This window comes from Phocoena sinus, chromosome 5 (assembly GCF_008692025.1).
Source record: "Phocoena sinus isolate mPhoSin1 chromosome 5, mPhoSin1.pri, whole genome shotgun sequence".
Taxonomy (NCBI): domain Eukaryota; kingdom Metazoa; phylum Chordata; class Mammalia; order Artiodactyla; family Phocoenidae; genus Phocoena; species Phocoena sinus.
The window spans coordinates 110,730,586-110,745,825 of NC_045767.1; the positions used below are offsets into that span (position 1 = coordinate 110,730,586).

Sequence of the window (15,240 nt, forward strand, 5' to 3'; positions counted from 1 at the left end):
TAAAATTGTGTGTCTATTTTAAATCCTTCACTATGGACAAGGCGGTGGAATTAATTCAGTGAGGTTAAGCGGTTTGGAAGAGGTCACATACTACCAAGGCAGAATCAGGAGTGAAATCCAAGTTTGCTCTCTCCGTAGTGCTCCGAGACTCTGATGTTTGTGTCAGCTGCAGTAATATCCTAATGATTCAATTATGTCCTCTTCCTTCCCACTTCCTGACTCTGAGAAATATATTAATCCGAGTTAATTAGAGAATCAGAGAGAGGTTTCGTGCCAGGAAAGGAGTGTTACTCCATGTGCTTCCCGCTGTTGAATGCGTCCCCAGGATCACAGCTTATCTGATATTAATGGTCATGAATTCATAGAGTATTTTCTTTCCAACTCATCTTATGGCCCTCTGACTAATTTGGTTCATAATTTTAATTATGCAATTATGAGTTTTTTATTCTCCTACCGTCTGGTATACCATTTTATCCAATATATTGGCCTTGTTATATTGGATCTAGTTACGACTTTTTCTTGTTTTCTTTGCCTGTTCTTCTTACTCTTTTCTCATTCCTCTTGTTTGCTGCCAGCATATCGGATGTCTCATCAGAGGGTGGCTAGGAGAGGGAGGATGAGGAGAAGCAGATTTTGAAGTTAAAATGTAGAAGACTGATGGATTGGATGTGATAGGTAAAAATATAGGAGGAATCAAAGTTTTATGGCTTAAGCAACTGGGTGGATATAGGTACAATTTCTAATATAGAGAAGTGGGGGAGAGAGTCAACATGTGATGGACAGCTAGGAGGATTTGGATGGAGGGCAAGTGAGGAGAAAATTTGGGGTAGGAAATGAAGATTTGCTCCCGTTCACCATATATCAACTGGTGAAACTGTCCATCTAGATCCCTATCCCATGACCTGTTTCCCCGACTCCTGCTGAATACCATAGGGCAGTTTCTCACCACTAGGATACTTAATTATACAGGATATCATGATAAAGACATAAGATTTATCTTTGGAAGGACAAGCTGTGGAAGGGGAAGCTAAGATGAAAAGGTAGGAAAATACTGTTTTTACTTCTGCTTGCCTTATATCCATGTAGGAATGGAATTAGAAATCCTCTGCATCCCTGTAACCTGATTTAGGGAAGCCTTAAGTTGCATCTTCTGAAGGAGAAGTTGTGAAAGGACTTTTTCACAAATATGCTCAAGGAGACATGGGAAGGTGGGGCATCCCTGTCTAGCATGTTGTTGCCATAGTTACTCATTTCACAAATATTTATTTATTTGTTTACCTGGTTTATTGAGAAATAATTGACATGCATCACTGTATAAGTTTAAGGCATATAACGTAATGGTTTGGTTTGCATACACTGTGAAATGATTACCACAATAGGTTCTGCTAACATCCTTCTTCTTTTATGGATACAACAAAAAGAGAAGAAAGAAAAAAAGAAAAAAAGGAAAAAAATTCTCTTATGATGAGAACTTTCAGGGTTTACTCTCATAACAACTTTCCTATACATCATATAGCAGTGTTAGCTGTAGTTGTCATATTGTGCATGAAATCCCTAGTACTTATTTATTTATAATTGGAAGTTTGTACCTTTTGACCACCTTCATCAAATCCCCCTGTCCCATTCCTCCCACCACCCCCAGCACCTGGTAACCACAAGTCTGATCTATTTTTCTGAGAGTTTTTTGTTTGTTTTAAATTTTATATATAAATGAGATCATACATATATGCCAAGTATTAATTGGGTATTAGCATAATGCCTTTAATGTCCATCCATGCCACAAATGGTTTCTTACTTTTTTGGTTTCTTAGTTTTTTATGGCTCAATAAAATTTCATTGTGTATATATATATATATATATATATATATATATATATATACATATATATATATATGCTAAAACTTCTTTATCCATTCATTCATTGATGGACACTTAGGTTGCTTCCATGTGTAGGCTATTGTAAATAATGCTGCTGTCAACATGGGGGTGCAGATACTTTTTTTGTTCTCCAAACTATTTTTCCATAGTGGCTGTACCAATTTACAATCCCACCAACCGTGTACAGAGGTCCCCTTTTCTCCACATCCATACCAGTATTTGATATATCTTATATTTATGATGATGGCCATTCTAACAGGTGTGAGGTGATATTTCATTGTGGTTTTAATTTGCATTTCCCTAATGACTAGTGATGTTGCACATCTTTTTATGTATTTGTTGGCCTTTTGTATATCTTCTTTGGGGAAATGTCTGTTTAGGCCCTTTGCCCATTTTTAAATTGAGTTATTTGTTTTTTTGCTACTGAGTTGTATGAATTCTTTGTATATTTTGGATATTAACCTCTTATCAGATATATGATTTGCAAATATTTTTTCCCATCTGTAAGTAAGGGACGTTTCAAATAATTTTTGAAATCCTTCTACATGCCAGGTCCTGTTCAAGGCCCTGGGAATACAGCAGGAAAAAAAAACAAAGTTCTTGCCTTTATGGAAGTTAAATTCCAGAACACTAATTATGTCAGTACGCTGTTCAAAAACTTTGTTGTCCATTTCAGCAGCATAAGATTTAGCCTCTTGCTTAAATCAGACAGACTCACTACTTGCTGTCCCCCAAACCACATATATTCTCACTTGCGTTTGTGCTCATTCTCTCACCTGCCTGCTTCTCTGCTCCTCTGAGTGGGCCAACCTGACCTACTCAAGACTGGTATTCAGTACCACAGGGGTGTGCTGGTCAGTATCCAGTTCCAACTGGTTGATGCTTGTGCTGAACCAGTTACTCAACATTTCACTGTTACCCCTGCACCCACCCTTCCAGATGTAGCTCAGTCTCTTGAGAGCCTTTCCTAGTTCCTTCCTCAGTCTTCAGTGACCTCATCTTCATTTGAATTCATGATACCCATGGGTTTATACCACTTATTTCACAAAGCTTACAGACTTTCTTAGGACATCTGACATACAATTGTTTGCATTTTATTTAAAAATTTGACATAGACTTTTGTCTTTTCTTCCAAAATAGATGGCATGCTCCTTGCACAACTGAGACACTAAATATGTACTTCTTAATTGATCAGTGCATCAGGAGGCACTCAGCATCTTGTAACTGTCTGCTGGGGACCTAAAGTGGAGAGGGACCCTATCTGCTGATATTCTGTGTCACTGTGCTTATCTTTAAGCAATTCCATCCTCCGGGGCTTTCTTCCACCCCCAGCTCCTATCTCAGAGTCGTCCCCCATCACTTCGGGTTTGCAGGGGCATTACCATGCCAGCACCCCTTAGGATGCTTGGCTAGTTTTCTGCATTAAAAGGACAGTGGGATACCTTGCTTGTCAACCAATTTAATGCAGGCTGACACTCCTGGCACGCTGAATTAAGGTGGAGGAGCCAACCGCCTAAGAGAAGAGTCCATTTCTATGGAGATTAAAACAAGAAAATGACAGAGCACAGACACCTTTGTTTTCTTTTTATATTTAAAAGGAAAGAAGACAGTAGTTAAGTCAGACCAGAAGATGAGTTTTGATTGTTAATTGCTAAGGGAGGTGCAGTATTTTAATTTATCCCAGTCATTTGTAGAACTAGGCAGATTAGGTACATATTCTGCGTTCTTTCCCATGATATATTTGAGAATTAATCCTTTTTGGATGTTCCAGATTTGTTATTTTAAAACTATAACTGCGGTAGTCTTTCCCCTCTGGGTAGGAGCTGAGGAAAAGTGTTGTCGCCTTTTATCTAAGAGCATGTGATTACAGAGTTGTGACTTCCATAGGGCAAAGATGGCTTACACATTTACTCAGCTAATCCCTAAATTATTTAACAGGTCTCAAATACTTCACCACAGTTTGATGGTCTAGTCAGCTAACTGAACAATTATACTTAAAGTTTTAAAACAAGAGTCTCCATAAAGCATTTAATATTCCTATTTCTAATTATAAAGCCACGTGAGCACAAACTAGTACGCGTTGGTGTAACTGACTTTCTGGCTGTAGGGACAGCATTTGATGCATCTTGGATAATCCTTTGGAAGTAAATGAAAATTTCAAATGTAGGAAGAATGGCTCAGCTCAATCAACCCATTAATCAGCCCTTTATTGAGCATCCAGAATGTGATGCCCTGAGCTGGGAACCATGAAGTTCAAAGAACAAGGCAACTCCAACTGAACATTTAAATCTTTTGGGAAATGTCAAGAATTGTAGATGTCTAGGCCCCACTCTAGACTTGGTGTATTTTTAGCATTCCCCACCCTCTCTCCAGGCATTTGTCATCCTGGGTTGAGTACCTCTGGTATAAAGTATAGTTTGGTACAAGGCAGTAGGAGTCTAATCGGGAATATTGAACTTCTATTTACATCCATTACTCTGCCTTTTTAGTTCCTTAGACAGAAGCATATGATACATTTCAAGTGAGAGGCATGGACAACATAACTACTGAGTTTCAGGGAGACACAGATCTTGGAGGCTGGAGATAGGATTTGAATCTATGCTTTAAGGATGGGTAGGATATAAATAAACATAGATGTGAGAACAGGACATTCTGAGTGGAAGACTGGCATAAACCTGAGCTCAAGTGTATAAGCTTAAGGTGAAAATGTGTAAGGTATATGCCAAGTATTAACTGGATATTAGTTGGAAAATTGTGAGAAATCAGATGGACCTTCACAGGGACTTGGGCCCAAAGATCTGGCTTTGAGTTCTGTACCTGCCACTGAGTAACTGCTTACATTGACAAGGTATTTCACTTCTCTGAGCTCCAGTTGCCACATCTGCTGAAAGTGGGACAAGAGTTCTTATGGGATTGTTTAGAACCAGTAAGGTAATATGTATACAAGGGCTTGATAAACCACAGAGCACTACCCAATGCTAGCTGGGTAGTATTATTGTCTTTTGGAGGGGAAGGCATTGGAGGTATTAGAGCAGAGTAGTGATGTATTAAAATTTTTAATCATTTATGCTATTTCATCATGAATAAGTAAAAGAAATAGCTAAAAATAAGTATTCATTATCACTGAGTTACTTTATGTCATTGTGTTTAGGGACGTGGAGCCCTGCCTTCAAAAGAGAAGGTCCCCCTAACTGCCCACCATGGCTGCAGAGGCTGGGCCCGACCAAGCAGAAAGTGAGTATCACTGCTTACCTAACAACTCAGCACACAGTGCATGATGCTCCAATGGCTTTGAGGAAACTCTCCTGTTAGTTACTGGCTCTCAGAGTGCTAACTTTATTGGCAAGCCTGCAAGAATCTACCTCATTCCCTTTATTTAAGTATAACCAACTTTTGAGAGAATAGAGCAACTTTTGACTTAATGTGCTGTCCGATACGGTATGCAGTAGTCACATATGGCTATTTAGGGCTTGAAATGTGGCTAGTGAAACTAAGGAAATGAGTATTTAATTTTAATTCATGTTACTTTCAATATGAAACCTGATAATTCAGTTATTGGAAAACTTTTAAGCATGTTTGGAGCAACTTGGGCATGTGAATCTATTTTTTCAAGTGGACATTTTATAAATACAGCTAAAGTATTTCTGATAAAAATTTGACATCTGAATTGAGATGTATGTAAGTGCAAAATACGTACAGGATTTTGAAGATAGAACATAAAAAGGAATGTAAAATATCTTGTTAATTTCTAATATTGTTTAATATTGAAATGATAATGTTTGGATATATTTTGTTTAAATAAAACATTCTATAATAATTATTATACATTATTAAAATTAATTTCACCTCTTTTCACTTTTAAAAATGCAACTACTAGAAAATTTTAAATTACAAATGGGGCACACAGTATACTTTGTTTAGAGCTGCTCTAGACTTGGCAACACTTCAAGTAATCTTGAATTTAGGCTTAGGTAGCATGATTGAGAAACATTTAGTACTGTATGTAGAGCTGGGATCATTAAGATTTTCTGTGCTGCTACCTCCCCTTGGCTCTTGTGACCCCAGGCAGTATATGATACAGGCCAGCTGACTTCTGTCCAGGGCTACAAATAGAGTGCATTGTGGATTACATTAACTCTCTTCCTATTTGTATAATACAGCACATTTTTCAAGATGGAAAGGGCAGAAAGGGAGGAAGATCCAGGAAGTGGAGGAGGAGTGTTCTCTAGTTTCATTTTGCCTTTGGGTCATGCCCATAATTACTTAACTTATACTTGAAGTCTTGCATCTATGAGCTTGGAATTCCCCTACATCTTCTTAGCAACCTAACACCAGTCTGAGAAATATTACCATAGAGATTTTGGGGGGCCGGGTACATTGTAAAATCTCCCTGAGGTACTTAGGTAACCTATTAATCATATATTGTTGCAAAGAGAATAAGACATTTTGCTTAAGAAGAATAAAATTGGGGAAGTGAGGAAAATTGTATCTATAAGAGACAACAGAATGCCTTTAAGTTGGAACTGAAAAGTTGGGTCTTAATGCAGTGTGTGTTGTGAAAAAAATTGTTGAATGTGGACTTTAGGAGATGATAGCCATATGCCACTTGAAATTTGGGTTTTGCTTGGTTTTAAAATTCTTTCTGAAAACAAATTAGAAATAAATTTTCTTTTCTTGTAAGTAATGGAATTGAATATAAACTATTTTATTTGAGGTCTTTCTCAAAGAACATCTATTCACTTTCTAGCTTCTACAACTCTTTGCATGAGAACTAATTAAAGACTCTTAGTTCTAGCTTCCCTCTCCTGCTTCTCGTCTCTAAGTTTCTCTGGTCCCCTAACCCTTCATTTGTTTTTTAATGGTTTGGTGTGTGTTTGTTATTTTTAGCTAAGGAATTTTTTTCCTACAAAATAAAACTTAGGAAGAGTTCAAATATGTAAAACAGACAAGGTCTAAGCTGCTCTCATTGAAGAAAAGCCTCCAAGGCAGTGAAATTGATGAGACAGTTTTAAAACCACTGCCTGAGTGCCTGCCTGATTTGATTCACTGTGTTATTTCTCTTTGGGATATTTTCTGTTTTAAATCTTATCTCTAATAATACAGTGGAAAGCCTTATATCTTTAAAGGGAAATTCATACATTAGTGAGCTGGCAGTAGGGGGTGTTGGTGATTTATTTTGGCCTGTGTCACAGTATTTTACTGAATGTCATGGCATTTATTTACAATTTTATTTTCTGACGTTAGGCTCTAAGCACCTGGAAGGCTGGGGTACCAAGTTGTCTTATTTATTTCAGCACATTTAATGTCAAAACAGCATCTAGGACTAGTAGGTGCTTAACGAATGTATGCTTAACTGAGTCTCATTGACCGTGAAGTAGTGCTTTTTTAACACTTGTGAAATTAGGCATTTAGGCACTAAGTCTGACTGTATAAGCAAGGGAGGCCTTAGCCATGTGGCCGTACGTCTTTGTTCAGGATATCTTCTTAGTAAGTTGTCACAAAGGCTCTGAAGAATGCAACCAGTTTGTAGGAAGAATGGGAACCCTGTGATTAAGGGCAGTTATTTTTGTTATGGTTATAAAAAACACGTTTGTTAGTCCCCAGGTCTTTTTGGATGCAGAAAAGACTTGTTTAATGATTACTATCAAGAGATAGCCAGTGGCTCATTTGCTGTCATAGTTTCCATAATTAGATCTTCTTCTGGTGTCTTCACTTCAGAGATTTACTAGAGCAATTATACAGAATCTATAAGGCATTGAGAGAAATCTGAAGTTTTATGAACTATTAATCATAATAGCATTAAACTGATGATATATGAAGAGTGAGTTTTAAAAATATATATAAAATAAATGTAAGAAAATCTTTTAGGCTAGTGAAATCCCTTGGTATTAGAGATTCATTTTTTTCCCCCATGGGAATGTTAATATTTGCACTCATGTTTTAGATAAGTTTAATATGACTATTTCAACCTCTTCATGAACTTTATCATAAAATATTTGTTATTGCTTATAATGATTTTTTATTGCATTTTGGGGATTTAGTAACTTGAAGAATCCAAAGTATGAAGAGATTTTATTATTTGCAAACCTATTAATTAATTAGTTTTGGGTATAAAGAATCTATAATAAGACCAGATTCTTTCAAACTAATTTAGAAAGTTGAAATTTATCTTTGTGCTGTTGAAAAAATGAGGATTGATTAATGAAATTAATTATATAAACACTGTTGGGTAGTTGTTTAGCCCAATGATAGTAATACAGCTGTAACTACAGTAATAATAATTGCTCACATTTATTGAAAGCTTATTATGTGCCAGGCTCTGTGCTAAGTGCTTTGTAACCAAGTCCAATGTAACCCTCAAGACAGTTCTGTGCAAGATATATTATTATTATCATCTTCATTTTACAAATGAGAAAATGAAGGCTTAAGGACAATAAAATATGGTTCATGAACAAATTGGAATTCAGAGCTAAACAGTATGACTCAGGAATGAGAGCTCTTAAAAATCATTTTATATGCTGTGGATATGTATTTGCAAATAAACAAAACCTTAATTATAGAATTTTTAATAGAGAAGGAGGAGACCTTGACAACTTCTTAATAACTGAAGTTATAATGTACACTTGAACATATAAAAGCTGCATGCTTACATACTTACCCTGTTGTGAACAAAGAAACAGAAGCCTCAAACATTATTAACTGGATGAATTTTTAACATCAAAGTTGTTTAATTTCTTGTAATTTTAGAATTCATTTGTTGAATATATACATATCCTTGGATATTATAAAAATAAAGAACACACTCTGTCTTTGCCTTTTCTAAGGCATTGAGATATGAGTTATCTGTGATGCCCTGAAAATTTAACTCTTTGGTTCCAAGGCTAATTTTTAGTTACGAGAGAAAATCAGAACAGCTGCCTCAGTATCTTAAATGGTAGTGAGGGCTCAGGACTGCTGACTTGGTGTCTATGCATCCATGTCTTCAGTGGAACCATTTCTAGGTCTGTGTGAAATCATTCTCTTTTGGTGGTGGCTGCCTTTCTCTGCCCTTTTAAGAAAATTTCAGGCCTTGTTCTTGAGGTTCGTGAATATCAGGCACACTGGTCAACAAAGAGCCGAGCTAGAAAGAAAATGTTACCTTGGGAATTTAAACTCCTCTGTCAAAGGCTAATTTTTTGGTTAGGAAGGGGAAAATCAGAACGGCTCCATCAGCACATTACATTATAATGGGGCAAAGGATTGCTGGCTTGAAATGAAGGTGTCTTAGTCCATTCAGGATGCCATAACAAAATGTCATAATGTGAGTGGCTTATAAACAACAGAAATTTATTTCTCATAGTTCTGGAGGCCGGGAAGTCCAAGATCATGGCATCAGCAGATTTGTTGACTGGTGAAGGCCTGCCTCCTCACTAATAGGCTCATATCTACGGTAGAAGGGACTATCTAGCTCTCTGGGGTCTCTTTTATAAGGGCACTAATCTCAATCATGAGGCTCCACCCTCATGGCCTAATCATGTACCAAAGGCCCCACCTCTTAATACCATCACATTGGGCATTAGGTTTCAACATATGAATTTTGGGCGGACGCATATATTCAGTCCGCAGTAGAAAATGTCAGTGAAATAGGAGTACTCCACTAGGGTGACCAGCCAACCTCAAAGGTCTCCAGAACTCACAAGGAGTGCATGACATTAGGAAGAGCAGCAGATGTGTTAAAAACAAAAAACAGCAAGCAACTCAGAAGACCAGCACCTTGTGGGTTCCCAGCCTGGTTGACTTTAGAAGGCACTTGGGCTCCCTGTGTCTCAGAGCTTTCCCTGCAAATGAAGACTAGATTATCTCTAAGGTTCTTGCTTGGAATGAAGATGCAATGGCTTTTGTGAAGGTACATTTTCACCAAAACCTAATGACTTAATCATTTCGTATATTAATAAATGATATTGTTTGTCATGTGTATGACACATGGCAATATTGTAATTACAAGTAATTGTAAGGGAGGTTTGATTAGTCACAAGAAAAGAATTAAAGGAGGAAAGATTTTCATGAGAGGAGAAAAAAAGAGGACAGTGTGTGGAGCCACACCTTGGAATACCTCACTGCCTTTCCTCTGGGAACTAAGTGGTCTGGTTAGAAGCCCCCTCAAAGTAGATGTAGATTTTAGTTGAAACTTGGTGAAAGAGACTGTTTAAATCCCTGAATTCCTGTCTCTTCCATGTGAGGACAGTGCATCTTATGGCTTTGAATGGTAAACTTTGTATGAACCATTTTATGATTTACATGTGGTTTTGTGCTCTGATGTATTCAAAGAATATGTACACTTTTTCAGAAGCGTGTGTGTGAAGTCTTGACAACTACTTTTGGAAATAAGAAAAAAAAATCCATCAATCATTGTCCTTAGAAATATGTAGACAGCCCTGAATGTGGGCAGATAACAGTGGCAAATGTGGGAGAACAGGGAGATTCGAGTTTGGTAATGACTTTACAGCACTGTCCATAGGTACGAGTGGAAGGAAGGGAGAAGAAAGAGAGCAAGAGGAGATGATCTTTCTAGAATAACTGCAGTGACAATCTCATCCCAATGATGAGACAGCTTAGTAGATGCTTTCTCTCCTAACCCAGCACTTTTAAGGTGGGTTAGAGCCCAGTTGTTCCGTTCATTGCTAGGGTCTCCCCCAGGTTCAGTCCTCAGGATGTCATTGCCCCAAAGTAACAGTGGCCTGTTGCCCACTAGTCTACATGGTGAAAAACAAGGGGAAATTTTGTGAAGGAATAAAGAGTTTGCCTCAATGTTTCATTATGAATTTTCAAACATATGGCAAACTTGAAATAATTTTGAATCAACACCCAAAGATCTACAACCCAGTGCTCACCATTAATATTTTACTGAATTTGATTTATCACATATTCATCCATCAATCAACATACATATCATTAGTCAGAATTCAGTATTTGTTTATAGTTTTTCTTTTTTGATGTACAATGTACTACAATGAAGCGCAGAAATCTTAGGTGTATATTCATTGAGATATAATAATATACCTGTGTAATCTACTGTGTATCAAGACATGGAACATTGTCATCTCCCCCAGAAATTTCCTTCATGTCCCTTCTCAGTCAGTCCATGAAGATCACTCTTCTGGCTTTTTTTCTCCTATATATTAGCTTTATTTACACTAGAACATAAGTGGAACCATACAGTATTTGCTTTTTTGTGTAAGGATGCTTACTTGACATACTGTTTTTGAAATTCATTCATGTTGTTGTGTATGTCAGTAGTTTGATTCTTTTTTTTTTTTTCTTTTTTTTTTGCGGTACGCGGGCCTCTCACTGTTGTGGCCTCTCCTGTTGCGGAGCACAGGCTCAGTGGCCATGGCTCAGGGACCTAGCCGCTCCGCGGCATGTGGGATCTTCCTGGACCGGGGCACGAATCCGTGTCCCCTGCATCGGCAGGTGGACTCTCAACCACTGCGCCACCAGGGAAGCCCCTCATTCTTTTTTGTTGCTGAGTAGTACTTCATTGTATGAGGATATCACAGTTTGTGTACTGTTCTCTTGTTGATACCCATCTGAGCTCTTTCCAGTTTGGAATTATTATGAATATACCTGCTGTGAGCATTCTTGTACAAGTCTTTTGTAAGTATAATGTTTCATTCTCTTTGGTAAAAACCTAGGAGTGGGATTGTGCAGTCACAGAGAAGGTGTATATTAGGTTTTTGTAAGAAATTGCCGTAGCTTTTCCAAATTGATTATCCTATTTTATATTTCCACCAATGACACATGAGGGTTCCAGTAGCTCCACTGTCTCACCAACATTGGCTGTTTTCAGTCTTTTTAATTTTAGCCATTCTGGTGGCCATGTGGTGGTATCTGCTATAGTCTGAATGTTTGTGTCCCCCTAAAATTCATATGTTGAAATCCTAATGCCCAATGTGATGATGGTATTAGGGGTTGAGGCCTTTGGAAGGTGATCAGGTCATGAGGGTGGAACCCTCACGAATGGGATTAGTGCTGGTGTAAAAGAGGCCCCACAGACCTTCCTACTCCCCTCCACTATGTGAGGGTACAACTAGACATCTACGACCAGGAAGAGGGCCCTCACCCGACCATGCTGCCACCTTGATATTGGACTTCCAGCCTCCAGAATTGAGATAAACAAATTTTTGTTGTTTATAACCTACCCAGTCTGTGGTATTTTGTTATACCAACCCAAACAGACTAAGATAGTATCTTATTGTGGTTTTGATTTGCATGAAGATGGAGTTTTTAATGGCTTAAAATTTGAGTAGGTGAAAAGAAGAGAGAGAAAATCTTGATCCCAAGGGTACTAAAGGAGGTGTAATTAAAGAAATGGAGAGCATACAGGCCAGACTGAAAAGCTAATTTGATAAGTAATAGATTTAAATTTTACTGAGTCCAGGTTAGGAAGAGAAAGCCAAGAAACTTAAAAACGTCAGAATCAGCTAATAATAAAGGAAATATATAAGTAGGAAATCTTAGACGAGACTAAATGAAGATGATGTATTCTATGTACACGCTATAGAATTCTATACATAGATCTGGGTAAAATGAATAAGAATCTTAGGAAAATACAGATGAGGGATGAGTTATCATTGTAGTGTTACCCACTTGTAGGTACATATATTTTTATTTCAATGCTATTCCTACTTAATAAACCTTTTGAGTTTTATTATGCAGTTATAATTTTATCAAGTTGTAATGTAAATATTCTTGAAGAAATGTACAGCCATATTAATTAGTCATGAAGTATAGAGAACACAGATAGACTTACTAATAATTTTTGTGTCCAAATCATGGTGTGTCTTCTGTATTTAAAGAACTTTCAGAACTAAAGGAGATATCAATTTTGTGTGTTTTCTTTGGTCTCCCTGGACTTTAATAATTTAGGATAATCTACTTAGCACTCTGACCATTGTAAGCTAATGTTTTTTTTAAAGTAAAATATTACATTAAAGGAACATTACATTAACTTCCTTTGCATACACTTAAAACATCCACTTATAAAATTTTCTTTTTATAACATCCTGCAAATTCATAACTCTCCAGGGCTTCCCTGGTGGCGCAGTGGTTGAGAGTCCGCCTGCCGATGCAGGGGACATGGGTTCGTGCCCCGGTCTGGGAAGATCCCACATGCTGCGGAGCGGCTGGGCCCGTGAGCCATGGCCGCTGAGCCTGTGCGTCCGGAGCCTGTGCTCCGCAACGGGAGAGGCCACAGCAGTGACAGGCCCGCGTAACGCAAAAAACATAACTCTCCAAATTTCAATTTCATAGTTTTGCCATTTTTGGTTAAGAAAGTACATTAACTACATTAAAAAAAATAAACTATTTCTCTGTTTCTATTTTAGGTCCTATATTAGAGATTCCCAAGCAAGATTTTTTTCAAGAAGCAAAAACTCTCATTGCCCAACACTATAAGAAAATAAATGAGGTTAGTGCTTTGCATTTATCTAACACTGTATTTTTCAGGAAACTAATAGCAATTTTTATATACTACAATAATTGATCCAAATGATTGCATGAACCCTAATAGATTTTGAATAGAAGAGAAAATGAAATCCTTACTACCTATAAAAATTGATTTCAGATTGCATTTAAAAATTTAAAATTAAAAAATTTAAAAAGATTTTTCAGCTCTACAGCTTATTTAATTACATATATTTTAAGTTTGCACATTTAATTTAATTTTTAATGTCTCCTGTTGATGAATTATAACAACTTTTTGTATTAAATATCTCAAGTAAATATCCCTCTCTAAACACTGTTAGGCAAAGCTAACAGATAAAATATACTGTGAGAGGCGTCTCTCTTCTGCCACCTGCATGACATGCTTACCTGTATCTTCTCCTACATCACTTTGTATTAGGACTGTTTACTAGTCTAATAGCTCCTTGAGGGCAGTAACTGTCTTTTTTTGAATGTTGCATCTCTAGCAGTAAGCCTTGTGTCTGGCTCAATAAATAATTGCTTAATGGCATGGATTTGGAAGGTGAGAAGGAATGAAAGGGAAAGGGGTGGCAAAGAGGCAGGAGGGTGGGTACAGGGTGAAATTTTGGAGGAGAGCATCTACAGAGGAGACGGATAATTTGGGGAGCAGCTGCCATTGTGACAATGGGCCTTTGGGGAGACAGGTGAGGGCAGGGGACTTAGGATGGTTTACTGTGTGCCACACTATTCTTCTCCATTTTGAATACTTTAAAAAAAAACAAACAGAATTTTAAATAAAGATTTTAAGTATTTTTCCATGCTTACTGTGAGGGGGAAGAGGATTATAATTTTTACATATGTTTCTTTTGAATGGTCCTCTAGGCTGAGACTGACCATAGGTTTTAATCTTGTAATCAACATTGTTAACATTGCTTAACTAATTTTTGCCTCTAATCAATTAGAAGTATTTGATTTCACTAGTAGGCATGTGAGATGAAAAGTTCACTGTCTTCACAGTTAGATAGCTGTGCCTTAGAACCTTGACCTATTTTTAGAATTTTATCTAATAATAACAGCATAATATTCTACCTTTGGTTGCTTGGTAAAATGTAATACTAGTCTACTAAAACCTCCTTATTGGCATCTTCTATTTTTTTTTTTGACCATGTCAGGTCTTAGTCGCGGCATGGGGGATCTTTCCTTGTAGTGCGCAGGCTTCTCTCTTGCTGTGGCACGAGGGTTTTCTCTTCTCTAGTTGTGGCGTGCAGGCTCCAGGGCGCGTGGGCTCTGTAGTTTGCAGCCCGCGGGCTCCCTAGTTGAGGCGCGGGTTCAGTAGTTGTGGGGCATGGGCTTAGTTGCCCCGCGGCATGTGGGATCTTAGTTCCCCAACCAGGAATTGAACCCGTGTCCTCTGCACTGGAAGGCGGATTCTTTACCACTGGGCCGCCAGGGAAGTCCCCTTATTGTCATCTTGAGTTGGCAACAGCTTGAATTTGTCTAAATCTTTTCTTGTGGGGAGGAGGAGAGCTGTAGCTCTGTCTGTGGGCCAGAGAATTACTAGACTAAAACAATTATAATTGTTTGGATAATTGCCTGTCAGAGACCTGGGACTGTATTATTTTTCTGTTGCTCAAAGTAGTCAAAATTAATAAACAATTAAGTGATTGAAAGGATCTAAAATACATATTCAATTAGTAATATGCTTTTTTTGAGAATCTACCTCCATGTATGAGCAGTTATTTCTGGTTCAACAGAGAGTTTTGGGGGTGTTAGCATTTTTTTGACATTTGAAGATTCTCCAAAGATGGTTGAAAATAAATTCTTATATGTCTATTTGAAAACTTCTATTTTAAAATGGACTTTAAAGCGGTATTAGAAAATATCACATTTGAGGAAAAAATTACTATTTTAAAATTCATA

General features: G+C 37.5%; 1 protein-coding gene across 1 annotated transcript in view; it reads left to right on the forward strand.

The window, feature by feature from the left end:
* Positions 1-5,078: 5,078 nt before the first annotated feature.
* Positions 5,079-15,240, forward strand: part of IQCM (IQ motif containing M) — a 361,372-nt gene continuing 351,210 nt past the window's right edge. Inside the window, 2 exon segments of the mRNA XM_032632005.1 lie at positions 5,079-5,112; positions 13,242-13,324. Coding sequence (XP_032487896.1) covers positions 5,079-5,112; positions 13,242-13,324 — 117 coding nt within the window.